This window comes from Tachysurus fulvidraco, chromosome 17 (assembly GCF_022655615.1).
Source record: "Tachysurus fulvidraco isolate hzauxx_2018 chromosome 17, HZAU_PFXX_2.0, whole genome shotgun sequence".
In the NCBI taxonomy this organism is placed as follows: Eukaryota; Metazoa; Chordata; class Actinopteri; order Siluriformes; family Bagridae; genus Tachysurus; species Tachysurus fulvidraco.
Window position 1 is genome coordinate 21,149,097 of NC_062534.1, and position 23,062 is coordinate 21,172,158.

General features: G+C 40.3%; 1 protein-coding gene across 2 annotated transcripts in view; it reads right to left on the reverse strand.

The window, feature by feature from the left end:
• nav2b (neuron navigator 2b) overlaps positions 1–23,062 on the reverse strand; it is a 121,793-nt gene that overhangs the window by 35,850 nt on the left and 62,881 nt on the right. For both annotated transcript variants that reach the window (XM_047802364.1, XM_047802363.1), the window contains one exon: positions 14,619–14,714. In XM_047802364.1, the coding sequence (XP_047658320.1) occupies positions 14,619–14,714 (96 nt within the window). The remainder of the gene's footprint in view (positions 1–14,618; positions 14,715–23,062) is intronic.

The window sequence follows — 23,062 nt, forward strand, 5'->3', positions numbered from 1 at the left end:
GTCGTGGGGAACTTGAAATCTATCCCACAGGACTGGGGGCACAAGGCGCGGGACACCCTGGATGGGGTGCCAGTCCAACACAGGGCTCACATACCCATACACCTACTAAAAATGTAAAGATGCCAGAGGAACCCTCTGAAGCACATAGACCTTTTTTTTGGCTTAGTGGCTTAGTGGTTAGCATGTTCGCCTCACACCTCCAGAGTCTGGGTTCGATTCCCACCTCCGCCTTGTGTGTGCGGAGTTTTCATGTTCTCCCCGTGTCTCGGGGGTTTTCTCCAGGTACTCCGGTTTCCTCCTCCGGTCCAAAGACATGCATGGTAGGTTGATTGGCATCTCTGGAAAATTGTCCATAGTGTGTGATTGAATGAGTGTGTGTGTGTGCCCTGCGATGGGTTGGCACTCCGTCCAGGGTGTATCCTGCCTTGATGCCCGATGACCCCTGAGATAGTTCGGATAAGCGGTTGAAAATGAGTGAGAGAGAGAGAGTGAGAGTGTTTGTCGTTTTGAGTAGCATAAATTATAGACTAGTAAATATTTAAGCTGTCTGGCTCTATACAAACCTGTCTCAATTAGGTTACTCTATGAAGGACTGTTCTGGATCCCTTCGTGAGGTCAGACGTGAAAAAGATTATTAAGAGTAAGATTGCCGACAAACACTCGGGACACAGGTTTGTTGGAAATGTTTACCGCAACAGGATTTGGGTTTTAAACATTGGTGAGGGATAAAGATGGATCAAGAACGCAAAGTTGTTTTAGAAGAGAAACAAGCATGAAGGAAAAAAGACATCGGGATGTAATCAGGCAGAACATGCAAGCAGTTACTGCTGTATATTTAGCAAAGTTATGAGGTTTGCACCATTATAAAACAAAACAACCAGGCAAGGACACATATACACACACGCATAAACACAGTCTAGTGCTTGTGTCCAAACCTCCTCAGCCAAGCATGTGTAATGACATAGATTCCAGAGAGCCGAATGAGTGTGTGGAATCCAGAGTAGTTCCTGTCTACGCTTTGTCTCTGTCTCAATCTCTTTTCACCACTCCAACAGGTCTCACTCCACACTGTTCTTATTTAAAGACTTTTGTTCTCTCCCTTCTGGGAAAGGCGAGGTGTAATTTGCATGCTTAGTCCGTTGTTCTTTTGAATATGGAAACTGTTTGGAGGAAACACTGTTTACAGTGGCACAGTTTCATCTGGCATCGTTTCAAAATGACCGGTGGGAGCAGGGTTTGAGTTCAGGCTGTGTTACACAGGATAGAACTCTGTCAAGGAACATTATCGGTGCTGTATTAACACAGGATAGCAGTGTAAAGAAGTCGACATTTGCATAGGGTGAAAAAGTTCCATAAGGTGGCCCAATGCTAAGGCTGTACAGTTTGTGGCCTTTGTGGAATATCTTGAAAATCCTTAACTTAAACATCCAAGGGTGGCATTGTAGTGCAGTGGATAGTGTTGCTGTCTCACGATTCCAGGCTCCAACGTTTGATCCTGAGCTCAGGTTTCGGCTTGTGTGGAGTTTTGCATGTCCCTGTGACCACATGGGTTTCCTCTGTGTTATTTTGTTTACTCCAGCTTCTAAAAAACATAGGGGTATTTTGATTGGTTGTATATTGCCACATGTATGAATATGTGTATGGCATTTTCTGAAGATGAACGAAGGAACAGACAAACAAACAAATGGCATGTATTTGGAACTTATCAAAGACATTATGCAATTTAGTTGATCTGAAAAAAAAAACTGAATGGCTAATGGTCTGGTTTAAGGAATTAAATTCACAACTTTCTGAACCATAACTGAGATCCTCTCATAGAGATTACAGCCATCACAGAGATTTGAAGTACGTGATCAAGTACCTTGATATCGTACATATACTATAGAATGCACAAGGTCTGGATACAGACTCTGTCTCTTCGCAACACCTGGACAAGTTTGGGTTTAAGAATTTTGCCATTTCTGCTAGTACGGCTGATTGTACCACCAGTCTCCAGAGTATGAAGCATGGTTGGAAATGTAAAATCCTTTTCTGTTGAAACTTCCTGCCATTTTATTAGGACAGACAACAAAATGTGAACTTTCACCTACTACTACTCCCTGTTTACTATCCCGCCAGTCCCTTTGTTTGAGGGGCAGCTTTCAAACAGTTAAATACTTCTGATTCTTCTGGAGTCTCAAAAGGAGCTATCAATAAATGTGCCTGAAAGAAGCAAATATAAAAATGTAATAGATTTATATGTGTTCTCAATCATTTGCCTTACCTTATAGTCCACTGAGAAAAAATGTGCACAAATGCAAGGCTTTACAAGTCATCTTACAACTGGACTCATTGGGGGTGCTAAAGGACCTTCCTTTATTACTTCTCTGTCTCTTCTCAATTAGCACCTGAATAGGCAGTTGGGTGGGCTGGCACTTCAGTGTTATTAAGCCTATTGTCTGAAGGTGCTCATTAGCACTGCCCAGAGTGTGAAGCCCTTCTACTGTCTCTTTCTAGAGTGTAAAGTCCTTTGTCGGACACAAAACCGGAGTCGGGCTGGACACATGGTACTACCATACAATCTTAACAAGAGTCTGAAGATTCACAAGATTCTTGCAAGTCAGTATGTAATTCTGTGCTGAACAATAGGACCTAATTTATCTTGAGTAGGGTGATAGTGGATCTGAAGATTACTTCGTGCAAGACTGGAATACATCCTGGATACACCCTGGCTACACATCCAAATATTCATTCATGTCTAGAGGCAATCTAAGATAAATATCTACTGCAACGTTTTTGGTTGGTTGAAATAAACCAGATAACTTGGAAGAAACTCACACAGACCAAAGAATATGCAAATCTTCACAGATAATAATCCTGAGCTGAGGATCGAGCAAAAAACCCTGGAGCTATGAGGTGGTAACCCTACCCTCTGCAGCAGCTTGTCATTAAGGGTTTTTAATTCAGAAATGAGATTACAGCAATACGATTATGACACACAATAAAGCCACTGTTTGTCCCAAAAAATGATTGTATTAACATTTTATTTCATCAATTCAGCTGTTTTTATATTAGTTACAACCAGTGTTGGGCAGTAACGCGTTACTGTAACGCAGTTACTTTTGACAGTAACTAATACTCTAATGCATTACTTTTTAAATAAAGTAACTCCGTTACCGTTACCATATGGTCCATTCATTTTAACTGGAGTGTAGCCTACAGCCTAACCTGTTTACAGCAGCGACGCATTGTAGGACTGCTGGATGCCAACCACTGTAAACACGAAGACGCCGCGCTGTAGGCGTGTTTCCGTTTATTCAAGTATGTGCGGCAGTAATGGCGAGTCAAGGCGAGAGAAAGACGAGTTTCTCAAAGTGGAAAGATGCTCATTATTTCACTTTTAGTCAAATGTAAGCTGTGTCTTTCTGGTTCGAAGGTCCTATCTACTGCGATAAACAGCAACTCCAATCTGTCGAAGCACCTCCATAAACTACATGCCTCGACGAAGCTAGAAGGCATTTACATTATTTAGCAGATGACCTTATCCAGAGCGACTTACATTTTTATCTCATTTTTTATACAACTGAGCAATTGAGGGTTAAGGGCCTTGCTCAGCGGCCCAGCAGTGGCAGCTTGGTGGACATAGGAATCGAACTCAAAACATTCCAATTGGTAGCCCAACATCTTAACCGCTAGGCTACCACATCCCCCTAACCCTAAGCTAACTCGGTGTCGGTGGACACACTCGAAGTGAGTCAAGCCCCTCCAGCCAAACAACAGCGACTAGATTTTAACCGGACTGTTAGCCAGGGACAGATCAACAAACAGTTTTGTGTTTGTATAGACCATAACGCATAAAAGGGCATTAATGGGAACATTAAAACGTTCTTTAAAAAAGTAAATAAATAGTTACTTTTAACACTAACATGTTACTTTTTGGTGTAAGTAATCAACAAAGTAATTGAGTTACTTTTTGAATGAAGTAACTAGTAACTTTAACTAGTTACTATTTCTTAGTAACTAGAACACCATTGGTTGTAACACATGGCAATGATAATGCTATGGCAGTGACAAATATAGAACAAATGTACTCTCAGGTGATCCAGCAGGCAGTGATGCTGCCTCAGAGCTTTGAGGTTCATGGTTGTGTGGGTTACCTGTTAATTCTCTGGTTTCCTCACCTCCTGAAACAGGTTTTTGAACTACCTACTGTAAATGTCACCTTGGTTTGAATGAGTTGTGTGCATGTTGTGAACCAAAGGACTGATGTCCGGTCCAGGGAATATTCCCAGTGTTCCCAGGAATAGCCTCTGTGAAGTTACTGAAGATGAATAAACGAATGAGTAAATGATGATAAATATAATAACTATATAATTAGGTACCATTAGGTCATTTTTGGTTCCAAGCTAAGGAGTCATACCAAAGCTCATTCATTGCCTCCATTTGTATTAAATTGGTAACCAATAGATATGTTTTAGTGCCATGCAAAGCTTTACAAAAATACAGATTTAGATGTATATCCTTGAGAAAACGTCAAGGGCAAAGGACTTGAGGAAGAAACATTAAGAGGACCAGACCCAAAAATTGAACTTATATAGTAGAATGGGTTTTGAAATCATCCAGTGCACTGGTCCAGTGTAAAGTAACCAGTAAAGTCAAACAGTTCTAAGATTATAGGATTAGTAAATGACTGACTACTTGTCTACAACAAAGCAAGAAATAAACTAACACAGCCTCTACCCTTGCCCCTGTAGTGTTGTTCATTTACATTGCAAGATTTAAGTCTGATTAAGAGCTGATTGACGACGAGGTCTGAAGTGCCTCCGCCTGGATGTCACTCATCCAGAATAAGCATCAGCAGGGGGAGAGGAAGAGGCTGAAGAGGCCATTTCCTCCAGCTGATGACAGATAAGAGGGGTCACACTGCCTCATTCTCTCCATCTCTTTCTCTCCGGGTTGTTTAAAGAGGGGGTCCGCCATGCTGTGTTTGCTAAGCCCCCCTCTAGAGCCGCTCTCATTGGTTCGTCCGGAGTCCTGCCACAGGGAAGAAGTTCGCTCATTCTTGCAATTGGTTTTGTTGCCCTTATCATAAGTTCCATGACCAACAGATGTGCAAATGCACATATGGATGGATCTGTTTAGTCGAGGCTGCCACTCCTCCAGAGCAAAGCAACACGTTGGACTATGTGTGCCATCTCGCTTGTTTCTCATTATTCCAGTTTGAACTTTAATAAGCTCAAGATGCTTTTGTAAGACAACACAATTACAATACAAAAGGCTTCTATCATTAGCCTGGCTTTTCCTAAAATCCTTTTTTTTTTTTTTTAGAAACACAACACACTGCATTGTATTAAGAATAACCTCTCAAAAACTCTCTCCCTCTCTCACTTCATTTTCTTTCTTTCTGAAGCATTAACAGTAGCTTTAGGGCTTTTTTTTGTTCAAAACTCTAGACAGCATTAGCAGTATTCTGGGTCACTCCCCTTTCACACACACACCCTTACAAGCCCACACACACCCTCACACCCCAGCATACATCTGGATTTGATGACTTTAAGAATCTCTTAGCTCTTTTTCTTAGTAACGATGTACGTACCTGCTTTGTCTCTGGACTGGTTCACACTTTTCCGCAGTAAAAGAAGTGCTCTACAGTGATCACACCTTAAGAGACCTGTTGGTGTGAATCTGTTTGTCATTACAAAAGCATCAACAGTTAAAATATTACTGGTAGTAAATGTGAAATCAGTAAGAAAAAACCAATGGTATTCACAGTTCACTCCCATCTACAAAGTAGAGCTCGTTGCTAGCAAAGCTTGCTTTAACCAGCTACATTCAAAATAATTGCATATTGCTTGGTGATGTATTTCTGCCGTGTATAGAGTCTGCCGTCTATAGAGGCTGAAAGATTTGACAAACCGCAAGCAACCTAGTAATCCAATTATAACATTATAAAGAGGAATTACAAGATGACGTCATCAAATGAGCTCCAGGCAAACACATGCAGTAATGGAGAGACTTGCTACATCCTTATTTACTCCAAAAATCTGTTTCCTTTGCCCTTTACCACATCTGCACAAGTTCACAAACATGTTGAAGTCCCTGTTATTGACAGACAGGAAGACACACAAAAACATGCATGCAGAATTGTCTTACTATCTTAGGACCTTCTATTGATCTAAATATTAAGGCATCTAATTAATGTTATGCTACACCTAGCACAGTAAATTAAAGAAAACATTTAATCATATAAAATATGTAGATCTTTGTGGAGACCAGCCACAAAAGAAAAGTCCTCTCTATTTGTTGTGTGTGTGTGTGTGTGTGTGTGTGTGTGTGTGTGTGTGTGTGTGTGTGTTTGTGAGGACAGCCCCTTGATGCCACAAGAGCCTGATACAGAGAAAGAGATTTACTTCACCTCCACTCAGTCTGAAGAGCTTTCCATTATTCTCACGCCCCTCTCCTCCACTGTCTGCCTCTTTCTTTAATTCCCCATTTCTCACTTTTCTTCTCTGTGCCTCTCTTCATTTTTCACTCTCTTCTCTCTCCATTTTTATCCTCATCCTTTCTTTAATCCCTTTTCACTTGCTTGCTCTTTCCCCATCTCTCTTTGTACCTTGTTTTCTCTCAGTTTTCAAGAGCTCAGTTTTGAGGAGCTCTTAAACTTTCAGTTAAATGTTCAGTTGTACGTTGACTTTTGAATCAAAATTATAATTTAGTGGTGGGGTTTTTTAGAGATCCTGAAAACTGCACACATGACACACCAGCCACAATACCACAGCACAATCTGTTCTAACCCCCACTATAATTCAGAAAACCATACACACACACACACACACACACACACACACGCACTTTCAAGTATACTTTTATCAGTATTATCTCAAACAGACTTGTTTATGTAAATTGTGACATACTGTTACTATCGAAATTTACTACAGCTCTACTGCTACTGATGCTGCTGCTATTAATACTACTACTGCTGCTGTTACGTCTAATGCTACTACTGCTATTACTGTTTCTGCAACCACTACTCCTGCTACTATTCCTATGGCTAAAACTGCAAAAGATGCTACAGCTACCACTTCTGCTGCTACTGCTACTAGTTCTTCTACTAATACTACTACTGCTACTACTACTGCTACTGATGCTACCGCTCTACTACTTCTACTAATACTACTACTGCTACGACTACTGATTATAATGCTACTGATGCCACTGCTAATACTGCTACTGATGCTACTGTTACTAGTTCTTCTACTACTTCTACTAATACTACTACTGCTACTACTACTAATTATACTGCTACTGATGCTACTGCTACTTAAGCTTCTGCTACTAGTTCTTCTACTAATAATACTACTGCTACTACCACTGCTAATACTGCTACTGATGCTACTGCTACTTATGCTACTGCTACTAGTTCTTCTACTAATAATACTACTGCTACTACTGCTACTGATGCTACTGCTACTTATGCTACTGCTACTAGTTCTTCTACTAATAATACTACTGCTACTACTACTGCTAATACTGCTAATGATGCTACTGCTCTACTACTTCTACTAATACTACTACGACTACTGATTATAATGCTAATGATGCTACTGCTAATACTGCTACTGATGCTACTGTTACTAGTTCTTCTACTACTTCTACTAATACTACTACTGCTACTACTACGAATTATACTGCTACTGATGCTACTGCTACTTAAGCTTCTGCTAATAGTTCTTCTACTAATAATACTACTGCTACTACTACTGCTACTACTTCTACTAATACTACTACTGCTACGACTACCGATTATAATGCTACTAATGCTACTGCTGATACTGCTACTGATGTTACTGCTACTATTATTGCTTCTGCTGCCATTACTTCTACTTCACCTATTACTACTTCTACTACTACTTCTGCTGCTAGTTATGTTACTACTAATACAACTACTGCTGCTACTAGCATTGCTGCTAATACTACGTCTGCTCCTACTAATACTACTACTAAAAATTGCTTCTTTCTAGTAATGATTTTGAATTTTTTTGGTAATGATTTTGCAATTTCTTTTTTTTTTTTTTGCATGTTTATACCTAGATTTTCTGGTCTCCCCATTTCACAAAAACATGACAAAAGTTTGCATGAAGGTAAACTGACTGCCATAATCTGACTAAGCTGTAAACTGTCTAAACTAACATTTCATGACTTTTATTAAGACCTTTATTAAGTACTGGTTAGAATTTTAAGTTTATCAGTCAGTTTTCTGGATTTTTTTTTAGATTCAATAAATACTTTTCAACGCAGAAATGGATCATGGCAATAATCACAATGACGGCAGAAAGTTTTAACACTGCTTGTCAGTGTGTTTAACATAAACATTTTACAGTCTATTTGACGTCCCTTTTAATTCTGCAGGTGTATGTAAAAAGCATGAAGTACGTAAGCAATGCTGCTTGTATTTGCTCTGCTTCTGCATACAAAGTGCACACAAAGTCATATGTCACATATAACCCAGTCTGAAGAAACATTACGACTGGTAACTTGGGAAAGTTAGCAAAAAAATAAGACGTTAAAACCCCAGACACCAGAATAATGTCTTGAATACTCAATTACAGTTGGGGTAAGTGTGAATTTCAGTTTTGGCTAAACTTAAAGTGTTTTGCTTAAAACCTCAATGTGACAACTGTGGGAATTGAACTGAGAATGTTCCGGTCACTGGTGCAGAAGCTGAGCCACTACTGCTGTAGTTAATATGAGATGATCCTGCTGCGCTGCAGCGGCTGGTGTCATGAGGTGAGTATTTACTTTCCATAGCTGTTGACAGGAGCTTAAGAGGAACTACTGTGTGTGTTCACTTTTCTGAAACGTGAGCTCCTGTCTGGGTGACTAAGGGATCTGGGAAACAAGACTAAAAGAAAAAACTGGGACAGATCCCTACACACCCATACTGGATACACTCCAAGGCACACACACACACACACACACACACACACACACACACACACACACACACACACACACACACACACACACACACACACACACACACACACACACACACACATCAAAGCCCAGAAATATGAACATCCCTATATGGACAGGATATTAGAGAGGAATTCAGATACCATATGCAAGATATGATGTCATTTAAGAGTGTGTGTGTGATGCTTGGTGTGTATTTGAGTGTGTTGCATGAATGCATGTGTATGTGTCATAGAAAGTCCCCTTAAGGTCATTTTGTCTTTAAAAATAGGAAATAGACCCAGAGTGTCAAAAACACATAAAAACCCAACACACACACACACACACACACACACACACACACACACACACACACACACACACACACACACACACACACACACACACACACACACCACCTGCACTACCAGTTACTCTGGTGTTTTACAAAAAACTATGCTGAAGGGCTCATCTTCAGTTCACCAGACAAAAGGAGACATGTACACTACAAAGCGAACACTTAATAGCTTTCACACTCTCGCTTTCCCATCTCCACATGCACCAGTTTACCTCAAAATGACTTCTGACCTTTACTAGGGTTCTGTTTAAAACACAAAATGTACACTGAACACAACTCCAATTTTTCTCATCACAAAGAATAAATATTACACTGTTAGAGTAAAAAAAGTTGAAAGCCATTCAAAACACAATACTGTATTTACTGTACTGTGATGTAACTATATCTATACATTAATACATAAATATAAAGAAATGAACATGGAAAGAAAGAAAGAAAGAAAGAAAGAAAGAGAAGATAATAGAAAACATAACAGAAAAAACAGAAGAGAAGTGAACAGAAGAGAAGTGAACAGAAGAGAAGAGACGAGACAATCGCTCTCACTTATTTATCGCCATATTCAGCAGTAGATTTAATCGATAAGGACTGGAAGGAAAACACAGCACTAAAGATTTATTACTCCACCTGCTATCAGGCAGCTCTTAGAGAAGCAGGTCTTTAAATTAAACACCAAATCAGAAACTTCAGGAATTCTTGCTGGATTCCTGCCCCGAAGCAACATTTCAACAGGACTTTGATCATCTCTGAATCGGCCGCATCGCTCGGACTCGAGCACTCAGATACTGACAGATACTGGGCATTGACTTCCCAGAATACACCTGGACGATCGGGAGAAAATGTCCTTATAAGGTCAACGACGAACATCCAAAGTCGACTCTCCCAAACAAATATTTATCACGTCAAGGTGTGTGTTTGCTCTCCAAAGTACACACAGGAGAACGGGGCGTGATACCAGATCAAACAAGGGGAACACATCTCAAATCCTCTCTGATATTTAATCGTGTCAAACATTTCAGGTGAACAAACATACTGTGGGGGACATGTGGAGGGTTTATTTTGTCTACAAAAGTGACAGCACCAAAACAAAACCTAACAGCCCTCCCTCTCTTTTCTGCTATATTCGTTCAGTTTGCTAATCTCTGAGCTAGCACAAGAAGAAGGCACCATGAAGACGAACTATCAGCTCGATTCAGAGGTGCCAATGTTACTAACTAGAAAACTCCAGCAGGCAGAGAGAAAAAAAAAAAAAAAATACCACAGAACGCCACAAAAATCATAAACACGTGTTAGTGGATGAGGTGGTTTTTTTTCCCCCCAGATGTCCAAAACGCCACAGTGAGACGACAGCGAGACAAACGTTCAGTTTAAAGCTCCTTAATGATACTAATACTAATATTAATAGTGATAATGAATTCCTCCAATTTATATCATTTTACCAGATTTCTACTTTTCTGTTGTCACAAAGACAAGGTTCATAAATTTCACCCTAACCCTAAACTTAACCCTCATGACGATGATACTTTTACTATCATAATTTCTGAGATAATGCTAGATATAATCATTAATTATGAGATGCATTTTAACAACTGGATTTTTCTATGAACTTCTGGATTCTACCTCGTGTGTAAGTACAAAACAGCATTCAGCCAGATAAAAAAAAAAGACTAACAAAGAACTTTGTTTCATCCTTTCATGAGCTAATATCTCTTTAATAAAACATGTGCGTCCTTCAGAACTCGGTCAACTAACACAGTCTCGCTCTCACTTTCTCACACACACGCACAAACACTCGTGCGAACAAAGTGTTTTGTATTCACAGATCTTCGTCTTTTCATCTATTCTTCTCGTTTTATCTGCGCCGTTGTTCTCTCGTCTCTGTCAGTGAGTCATGCTCTGTTCAGACACTTTTAATAACGAGGACGATGACGGCTGTCTCAAATTAGTTTCCTTTTTTGCATGTGTTTAATAATATGTGTGTGTGTGTGTGTGTGTGTGTGTGTGTGTGTGTGTGTGTGTGTGTGTGTGTTCCTGAAAAGGCGGTTTGAGCACATTGTTGATTGTTATTTGGTAAAGATGCTCCAGGCAATCATGCACACAGGAACCCCCCCCCCCCCCACACACACACACACGCATGCATGCACACAAATGTAGACATAACAACGCCAAGTCAGATATTTATGAACCAAACGAGGAAAAACACAAGCTGATGTTTGCGTGTGTGTGTGTGTGTGTGTGTGTGTGTGTGTGTGTGTGTGTGTGTGTGTGTGTGTGTGTGTGTGTGTGTGTGTGTGTGATTAAAGATTTTTAGTCAAACAATAGAGGCTCTGTTACTACAATGAGACACACTGCAACATGAGGACTAAGTTTTCTACGATAGACAGTACTGTATTTCCTTGTGAAGTTAAAGGTGGCATGTGTAAATATTTGGGCCTGAAATGGCACAAAAACTTTAATCATAACATATACATTTATTTCTTCTTTTTTTTGATGCTGTGGTCTAAAGAAGTCTAACAGCACTAAATGGTGAGAGTCCTGCATTGAATCTTTTGTCAATTGCTTTAAAGGAGAGAAATGACATCAATATGCTGTGTAAACTTAAATTACTGCAGTTACATATAATTAGGATGCAACACAACATGTGGTTTATATGATACACAATCTGCAGCACCCATATTCACCACAGCCTCATTAATATACACAGAAGCCTCATTAATATTCAAAGTTTTCAAACTTGTGTGTGAAAATGTGAGTGAGTGTGTGAGTTAGAGAGTGAGTGAGTGTGTGAGTTAGAGAGTGAGTGAGTGAGTAAGTGAGCATGTGAGTTAGAGAGTGAGTAAGTGAGTTAGAGAGTGAGTGTGTGAGTGTGTTAGAGTAAGTGAGTTAGAGAGTGAGTGTGTGAGTTAGAGAGTGAGTGAGTGAGTTAGAGAGTGAGTGTGTGAGTTAGAGAGTGAGTGAGTGAGTGAGCGAGCATGTGAGTTAGAGAGTGAGTGAGTGAGTGTGTTAGAGTAAGTGAGTTAGAGAGTGAGTGTGTGAGTGTGTTAGAGTAAGTGAGTTAGAGAGTGAGTGTGTGAGTTAGAGAGTGAGTGAGTGAGTTAGAGAGTGAGTGTGTGAGTTAGAGAGTGAGTGAGTGAGTGTGTGAGTTAGAGAGTGAGTGTGTGAGTGAGCGAGCATGTGAGTTAGAGAGTGAGTGAGTGAGTGTGTTAGAGTAAGTGAGTTAGAGAGTGAGTGAGTGAGTGAGTTAGAGAGTGAGTGAGTTAGAGAGTGAGTGAGTTAGAGAGTGAGTGAGTTAGAGAGTGAGTTAGAGAGTGAGTGAGTTAGAGAGTGAGTGAGTTAGAGAGTGAGTGAGTTAGAGAGTGAGTGTGTGAGTGTGTTAGAGTAAGTGAGTTAGAGAGTGAGTGAGTGAGTGAGCGAGCGAGCATGTGAGTTAGAGAGTGAGTAAGTGAGTTAGAGAGTGAGTGTGTGAGTGTGTTAGAGTGAGTTAGAGAGTGAGTGAGTGTGTGAGTTAGAGAGTGAGTGAGTGAGTGAGTGAGTGAGCGAGCATGTGAGTTAGAGAGTGAGTAAGTGAGTTAGAGAGTGAGTGAGTTAGAGAGTGAGTGTGTGAGTGTGTTAGAGTAAGTGAGTTAGAGAGTGAGTGAGTGAGTTAGAGAGTGAGTGTGTGAGTGAGTGAGTGAGTTAGAGAGTGAGTGAGTGAGTGAGTGTGTGAGTTAGAGTGAGTGAGTGAGTGAGTTAGAGAGTGAGTGAGTGAGTGAGTGTGTGAGTTAGAGAGTGAGTGAGTGAGTGAGTTAGAGAGTGAGTGTGTGAGTGTTAGAGTAAGTGAGTTAGAGAGTGAGTGAGTGAGTGAGTGAGTGAGTGAGTGAGTGAGTGAGTGAGTGAGTTATAGAGTGAGTGAGTGAGTTAGAGAGTGAGTGTGTGAGAGTGTTAGAGTAAGTGAGTTAGAGAGTGAGTGTGTGAGTGTGTTAGAGTAAGTGAGTTAGAGAGTGAGTGAGTTAGAGAGTGAGTAAGTGAGTTAGAGAGTGAGTAAGTGAGTTAGAGAGTGAGTGAGTTAGAGAGTGAGTAAGTGAGTTAGAGAGTGAGTGAGTGAGTGAGTTAGAGAGTGAGTGTGTGAGTGAGTGAGTGAGTTAGAGAGTGAGTGAGTGAGTGAGTGTGTGAGTTAGAGAGTGAGTGAGTGAGTTAGAGAGTGAGTGTGTGAGAGTGTTAGAGTAAGTGAGTTAGAGAGTGAGTGAGTGAGTGAGTTAGAGAGTGAGTGAGTGAGTGAGTGAGTTAGAGAGTGAGTGTGTGAGAGTGTTAGAGTAAGTGAGTTATAGAGTGAGTGAGTGAGTGAGTGAGTTAGAGAGTGAGTTAGAGAGTGAGTGAGTTAGAGAGTGAGTGAGTGAGTTAGAGAGTGAGTGTGTGAGTGTGTTAGAGTAAGTGAGTTAGAGAGTGAGTGAGTGAGTGAGTTAGAGAGTGAGTGAGTGAGTGAGTGAGTGAGTTAGAGAGTGAGTGAGTGAGTGTGTGAGTTAGAGAGTGAGTGAGTGAGTGAGTGAGTTATAGAGTGAGTGAGTGAGTGAGTTAGAGAGTGAGTGTGTGAGAGTGTTAGAGTAAGTGAGTTAGAGAGTGAGTGAGTGTGTGAGTTAGAGAGTGAGTGAGTGAGTTATAGAGTGAGTGAGTGAGTGAGTGAGTGAGTTAGAGAGTGAGTGTGTGAGAGTGTTAGAGTAAGTGAGTTAGAGAGTGAGTGAGTGTGTGAGTTAGAGAGTGAGTGAGTGAGTGAGCGAGCATGTGAGTGAGTGTGTGAGTTAGAGAGTGAGTGAGTGAGTGAGTGTGTGAGTTAGAGAGTGAGTGAGTGAGTTAGAGAGTGAGTGTGTGAGTTAGAGAGTGAGTGAGTGAGTGTGTTAGAGTAAGTGAGTTAGAGAGTGAGTGAGTGAGTGAGTTAGAGAGTGAGTGTGTGAGTGAGCGAGCATGTGAGTTAGAGAGTGAGTAAGTGAGTTAGAGAGTGAGTGTGTGAGTGTGTTAGAGTAAGCGAGTTAGAGAGTGAGTGAGTGAGTGAGTTAGAGAGTGAGTGTGTGAGTGAGTGAGTGAGTTAGAGAGTGAGTGAGTGAGTGAGTGTGTGAGTTAGAGAGTGAGTGAGTGAGTGAGTTAGAGAGTGAGTGAGTGAGTGAGTTAGAGAGTGAGTGTGTGAGAGTGTGAGTTAGAGAGTGAGTGTGTGAGTGAGTTAGAGAGTGAGTGAGTGAGTGTGTGACTGAGTTAGAGAGTGAGTGAATGATTGAGTGTGTGTGTGTGTGTGTGTGACAGTGCACGTGAACTTAAGCAGACGCATGTCGAGTTTGAAAGGTCAAAAGTCAAGACCTACCTGTCAATGTCAGCCTGGCTCTCACAGTGGAGGAGCGTGGAGGAGTGTTTGTGTGTCCGACGTTTATACACACTCAGTCCTCCATCTGTCATGTAGCTGCACACACAGACACACACACACACCACACACACACACCCAAAATAAAAATAATGACTAATCTGTGCACAACAACATGGTACACAAAACACATTACGCATTAAAAATGAGTAAAAAATGTGTGTAACAACATGATATACAAAACATATCACATAGCAACACACACACTCACACACACACAATACAAAATAAGTGATGTAACGTGCAACAACGTGATATACAAAACACATTACACAAACGAACACAGGAACACACACAGACATGTGCAACAACATGATATACAAAGCACAACACTCTCTTTTTAAACAAATAAGCGATGTGTGTAACAACATGACACTGAACACACACACACACACACACACACACACACACACACACACACACACACACACACACACACACACACACACACACACACTGCAATATAAAGTGATTTAAAACCTATTAAACCCAGTATTGTGGGTCTCCTTATCTAGAAATAGATCATAACACATTATTACTGAAGTTTCCGATAACACAAGGCTCACGCAAAGCTGTGATGCAACACGACGTCTCTCACCTGCTTTTCACAACACACCGAAGGTCCAACAAGTGATCACATGATAAAAACTAGCTGTGTCGAACATTGCACTATGCACCGGCTCTTATCTATCAGAGTTTTAATAGCCGTCTATTAGCAGACTTTTTCATGCATAATGACACGTTAGCAATATTTAGCCTGTTAACATTCTATTATTAACTCCTCCTCCTCCACAAAAAGGCCCCACTCTGTATGCTGAAGGTGGTACGACAGATTGATCCACAGCTGCACGATAAACACTCCTATTTGCTCTGCCTCAGCACACGCTCTCTAAATATTGACTAACTTCAAGCTCTCTTCTGTGTGCGCACACAAACGGCTTGCGTATGAACTGCTCCTATTTAAAGCGTCTACAATCATCTCATAATCCGACGTAATCCCAGGCCAGGTGAGCAAAACTGACTCTGAGGCATATACAGTACAAAGGAGGTGAAATGAATGAGCATGATGTCCGAGGAACACGACGAGTAACGGCATCTGCAGCCTATTTCTCATGAACTCATGATGCGGTGACATGCAGCTGGTCGCAGAGATGAGACGAAGGCCAGGATTGTTCTCTGTGGCACCAGGGCTATGTTTCTATTGGCTGAAAGCTCTTAGATGGTCAGCCTGAGCTGTTTTACATCAAAGTCAGGTTTGTCATCAGAATCATATACAACATAGTGGCCTGGGAAATGTTTCACATAATGAATATGGTAATGCCAACTGAAATAGGTTTCTTCTGCATGTTTTTTGAGTAAAGTGTGACATTCACTGTGGGGGAAACTCACACGCTTGGAGAGAGAGAGAGAGAGAGAGAGAGAGAGAGAGAGAGAGAGAGAGAGAGAGAGAGAGAGAGAGAGAGAGAGAGAGAGAGAGAGAGAACAATAGACTATCCTTATTTCTACTTATGGTCCTGTACTGGTGTCTCTTATGTTTGTCTTATGTCATAGATTGTGTGTGTGTGTGTGTGTGTGTGTGTGTGTGTGTGTGTGTGTGTGTGTGTGTGTGTGAGAGAGAGAGAGAGAGAGAGAGAGAGAGAGAGAGAGAGAGAGAGATAAAAGTGAGTGAAAGAAAAGAGAGAAAGAGTGAGTGAGAGAGAAAGAGGAAGAAAACAACAGAGAGAAAAAGAGGAAGAGAAAGAGTGAGAGAGAGAGAAAGAGAAAGTGAGTGAGAGAGAGAGGAAGAAAACGACTGAGAGAGAGAGAAAGAGGTAGAAAAAATGAGAGAGAGAGAGAGAGAGAAAGAGGAAGAAAAAGAGTGAGTGAGAAAGTGAGAGTGAGTGAGAGAAAAATAGAAAGATTGAGTGAGAGAGAAAGAGGGAGTGAGCGAGAAAGAGGAAGAAAAAGAGTGAGAGAGTGAAAGAGGAAGAAAAAGAGAGAGAGAGAGAGAGAGAGAGAGAGAGGGGAAGAAAAAGAGTGAGTGAAAAGAGAGAATAAGTGAGTGGGAGAGAAAGAAGAAGACAGAGTTAGAGAGAATGAGAAAAGGAAAGAGTGAATTTGTCTCATGTTCCAAAACATATAGTAAAGTAAAAGGACTAATTACATGGTGGTTCTGACCCATTTCACTTCACTAATATTGTCTTAGCATGAAGCACACGGACCCATCAGGAGATGACGTGAGTGTTAAGTTACCACTTCACTGTAAGCAGCTCAACTTATATCGTAATCGTCTACAAAATGGTCACGAGAAACCCCGGAGCTTAACATCTGTATATAAAGAAGTACAGTAGCCAATGTTTAAATCAACACACCTCAAGCTTATCAGGCTAACGAACACTCCCAAGCGTGACACCTCATTATACAAACCAATTAACTTTAATCATCTCAGAACTTTATGAGAAATTTTACCTTAAGGTTTGCAAAGCATTTAAAAAATCATACAAAAATTAATTCTTTTTAATAAATAATGGGGGGGGGGGGGGCAACGACGGCTTAGTGGTTAGCACGTTCGCCTCACACCTCCAGGGTCAGGGTTCGATTCCCGCCTCTGCCTTGTGTGTGTGGAGTTTGCATGTTTTCCCCGTGCCTTGGGGGTTTCCTCTGGGTACTCCGGTTTCCTCCCCCGGTCCAAAGACATGCATGGTAGGTTGTTTGGCATCTCTGGAAAATTGTCCGTAGTGTGTGAGTGAATGAGAGTGTGTGTGCCCTGCGATGGGTTGGCACTCCGTCCATGGTGCATCCTGCCTTGATGCCCGATGACGAGTTCAATTCTTAATGAATGTGATCTGGCTCTTATAAATAAATGCACTGATGTTGTTCTGCAGTTTTAAAATACAACACGAACAAAATAAATCTTACTTGGGTGTCTCATGAAGCAAAGAATCTCTCCGGCCCCTCATTTATGAGGCTTTTCATGAACCGTCCCCGTGACAAACTCACTGAACAGCCCTAGTCTGGACATTTTTTTGCTAAAATTGACTCCATTTGTCACTGCATTTGTTCCACTGGCTGTTATACAACACTATTTTAGTAGGCAGACAGGGTTAAAGGAGTAAATACAAACAGTTTCATGAACAAGAGGAAACAGTAGAGAAAGCCTTCAGGCTGTAGGATGATGGACGAACGGATGAGTTGATGGATGAGTGGATAGATCAGAGCGGTCTGTGCCATTCAGCTCTGAATGGATTCTCAAAATTCACCCTCAGGGCAGCTTCACTTAACCGCTTCAACACGAGTCAGAGTATATATATATACAGTATATGTGAAACAGACACTGCACCAATCATATTACATATCCTGTCCTGATTAGTTTATTTTCCCATAATGTAATATACATATTAAGCTCATCAGGAACATGACACACGTCCTGATATGATGCTGTATATCGAGTCAGTTCAAAGAAAAACAACAGGAAGCGACGTCTCAGAGTGAAACAGGAAGCTTGGAACACACACCTTTTGTGATGATGTCCATGACTCCAAGCTAAAGCAGATTGTCTCCTGTGCTTGAATGTGTGTGACTGCTAACTAACTGATAACAGACACACACAAACACACTCACACACACGCGCTCACATACAGATACACACACAAACTCTTTAAACAAGTGAGTGACGTGTGTGCAAGAACATCACACACACACACACACACACACACACACACACACACACACACACACACACACACACACACACACACACACACACACTCTTTATAATGGAGAGATACAACAATATGATATACAGAACACATCACACACACAAACACACACACAGACACACACACACACAGACACACACACAAACTCTTTAAACATGTGAGTGATGTGTGTGCAAGAACATCACACACACACACACACACACACACACACACACACACACACACACACACACACACACACACACTCTCTTTACAAAAGAGCGATACAACAATAAGATATACAGAACACATCACACACAAACACACACACACACACACACACACACACACACACACACACACACACACACACACAAACAATGACTGATGATTCTGTGTTAAACACGGGGTGGATTTGTCTCCAGACTTGTTATAAAGGGGAAGGAAGGAGAAAGTCCAAACATCACGTCATTAGCATGATGATGATGTTAATAATTTATGATCTTCTGAAGATGAATCACCAGGCGTGTGGAGGCAGATAAACAGATTAATGACTGACTTGTGCAATAAAGTGAAGGTTCATACGTATTATAATGCATGAAGCCACAGCGCTGCTGGAATCTCAGATCTGATTGGTCAGATGGTGTTTATTCATTTTCTATAGCAGCAGCTCCGGGTGCAAGCAAGTCATTGCTTAATATACACTGAATGGTTTTGTTCTCACCCCCATTTTTCATGAACTGAACTCAAAGATCGACTTTTTCTATGTATTTTTTCCACAAAAGGCCTATTTCTCTCAAATATTGTTCACAAATCTGTCTAAATCTGTGTTAGTGAGCACTTCTCTTTTACTGAGATAAATACATCCACCTCACAGGTGTGGCATATCATGATGCTGATTAGACAGCATGATTATTGCACAGGTGTGCCTTAGGCTGGCCACAATAAAAGGCCATTCCAAAAGTTTTGTGCAGTTTTACTGTATTGGGGGTCCGAAAACCAGTATCTGTTGTGACCACCATTTGCCTCACGCAGTGCAAAACATCTCCTTCACATAGAATTGATCAGGTTGTTGATTGTGGCCTGTGGAATGTTGATCGGAGGATTGGGGTTCAAGCCCCACAACTGCCAACCTGCTACTGTGGGGCCCCTGAGCAAGGCCCTTAGGCCTCTCTGCTCCATGGTTTTCTTAATTATGTGCTCTGACCCCAACCTCCAAAACTGGGATATGAAAAGTAAGAACTGCACTGTGTTATAAAGTATACGTGACTAAATAATGGCTTCTATCTGTTCTTTGTGAATTCATTTTTTAAATAATTCAACAGATGAAGTCACAACCTCCAGATAACAAGACAGAAAAAATAGTAATATAAGTGTAACCTTTGATTATCTAATGTGCCGATTTGGATAGACATAATTTATCATTCGTATATTAAAGACGTTCTCTTTACACAGTTTTCCTATTCCAAGGATTTGCAGTCTTGAGCCCTATTCGGACGGGACTAGTTTTACGTGGGGACGTGGAGTAATGCAATTTTACCTCAGGACGTCTGTAATATTAATTGGCTAATTTGCACGGGACAAGACATCTCAGTAAAACTAGCAGAAGTGGGAGGGGTAACTCGCTTTACGCACCACAGTAACCTCCTTGTCGTCATGTGCGTATGACATTGCTTCCTGTTTCAAGCGCCTCCATGCTTGCAAAACTTTTAAACAGGAAATGACGGAATTTTACCGTACATATTTACATCGGGTCTATTCGGACGGGATTAGTATTACCTGAGGTAATTTTTCCGGACCTTTTTACAGAAGGTAAAAGTCGCCGTAATCTTTACTGACATTGTCCGTAATGATTACCGAGATGGCACATTCGGACGGGACTAAAATCACAGAGAATCTCTGGTAATAATTACTTTACCCCCACATAAAACTAGTCCCGTCCGAATAGTGCTTTAGAAGTGAAGGTGCCCGAAGGTGCTAGAAGAACCAAAAAGGGCGATGCCATACAGTATGAGAAACCTTTATTTTTCTATAGAACATTTTTTTCTAGCCTAAAGAACCTTTCTACACTACAAAGAACCTTTTGTGCTCCACGGTTCACAGAACCATCCACCCTGACAAAGAGCTATATAAGAACCTTAAAGAACCTTAAATGCCTGAGGTTTAAACAATGTTCTTGTGGCTATACGTTTACAGTATAAACCTAAATAACTAAAATAAACAGACATGCCATGTAGGCTATTCTTAACCTTAAACTCAAGCAGGATTTTCCCCTTCGAATTACGGTAAAACATAAACGCCAGTTTTTTTAAGAACATGGACATCTTTCCAACATTAAGCAGCAGAGTATCGGTGTGTAGTTAGTTTGTCAGTAACCCAACACATTCAAACTGGGTTATTCATTGGCCCTGACCTGGCAACCCATCATCACTCATTTAACTGCAGTTCAAAAGGGCATGAGGTCTCAGAGAGGGGGATTAGGAAGTCAGGAGAAGCTTTCAGAAGTTTTCATTACTAAATAAATGTTTGCAGATTTTGATGCTGGTTTACAGCATTGCAGCTTTTCATGTAGATTTGGCTAAATCTAAATCATGCTTATATAAATAAAAGAATGATAAAGCAATGAGTTTTTGTTTGACTGAATTCCGTCACACATTTTTATAAAGTAGAAATTGTGGAGGTGTTTTCTATGCATTGGTGTTACAGTTTAGTACAAAGTATTAAAACGAGTGCATTAATCATTTATAGAAAATGAATCAACACCTTCTGACCAATCAGAATGGTGAATGCAACAGCACTGTCTTATGAAGGTATAATACAGTCATCCTGTCTGTGTCTGAAAACATCTGGACATCTGGGTGAACAGTAATGAATAAAGTCAGTGGTGCCAGGATGATGATGTCAGAGAGAACTCACGCCATATCTGTGGTTTATACATCATTCCTCTGTTCATGTATGCTTCATCATCACTATTTATTTCCACTCGGACTATAGGTTGCTATACTCAGAAGAAATCTCTGCTCCTTTGTCGATTTTTATGGCTCTGTCTCAAATCACTCAAGACCTATACATTAAAGTATACACTATATTTCCTATGTAATCCCAGTGGCTTGCAGTAGGCAGCGATAACTCATGAGGTGAAGAATCTAGAATATTAAAGATCATAGAAAGCAACTAGAATTAATGTTCACTGAACACTACAACAAGAATTAATGTTCACTGAACACTACAACTAGAATTAAATGTTTTAGGGAACTTCTAGGTGTAGTGTTCAGTGAACTAAATGTTCACTGAACACTACAACACTACAACTAGAACTAGATGTTCACTAAACACTACAACACTACAACTAAGGGATGTGGTAGCTCAGTGTTAAGTGGTTCGACTGCTGATCGGAAGGTCATTTGTTCGAATCCTGCGTCCACCAAGTTGCCACTGTAGGGCCCCTGAGCAAGGCCCTTAACCCTTAATTGCTCAGGTGTATAAATTGAAATAAAAATGTAAGTCACTCTGGATAAGAGTGTCTGTTAAGTGCTGTAAATGTAAATGTAAACTAGAACTAAATGTTTACTGAACACTACAACTAGAACTAAATGTTCACTGAACACTACAACTAGAACTAAATGTTTACTGAACACTACAACTACTGTAGAACTAAATGTTTACTGAACACTACAACTAGAACTAAATGTTTACTGAACACTACAACTAGAACTAAATGTTCACTGAACACTACAACTAGAACTAAATGTTTACTGAACACTACAACTACTGTAGAACTAAATGTTTACTGAACACTACAACTACTGTAGAACTAAATGTTTACTGAACACTACAACTACTGTAGAACTAAATGTTTACTGAACACTACAACTAGAACTAAATGTTCACTGAACACTACAACTAGAACAATGTTTACTGAACACTACAACTACTGTAGAACTAAATGTTTACTAAACACTACAACTAGAACTAAATGTTTACTGAACACTACAACTACTGTAGAACTAAATATTTACTGAACACTACAACTAGAACTAAATGTTTACTGAACACTACAACTAGAACTAAATGTTCATTGAACACTACAACTAGAACTAAATGTTTACTGAACACTACAACTAGAACTAAATGTTTACTGAACACTACAACTAGAACTAAATGTTTACTGAACACTACAACTACTGTAGAACTAAATGTTTACTGAACACTACAACTAGAACTAAATGTTTACTGAACACTACAACTAGAACTAAATGTTTACTGAACACTACAACTAGAACTAAATGTTCACTGAACACTACAACTAGAACTAAATGTTTACTGAACACTACAACTAGAACTAAATGTTTACTGAACACTACAACTACTGTAGAACTAAATGTTTACTGAACACTACAACTAGAACTAAATGTTTACTGAACACTACAACTAGAACTAAATGTTCACTGAACACTACAACTAGAACTAAATGTTTACTGAACACTACAACTACTGTAGAACTAAATGTTTACTGAACACTACAACTACTGTAGAACTAAATGTTTACTGAACACTACAACTACTGTAGAACTAAATGTTTACTGAACACTACAACTAGAACTAAATGTTCACTGAACACTACAACTAGAACAATGTTTACTGAACACTACAACTACTGTAGAACTAAATGTTTACTGAACACTACAACTAGAACTAAATGTTTACTGA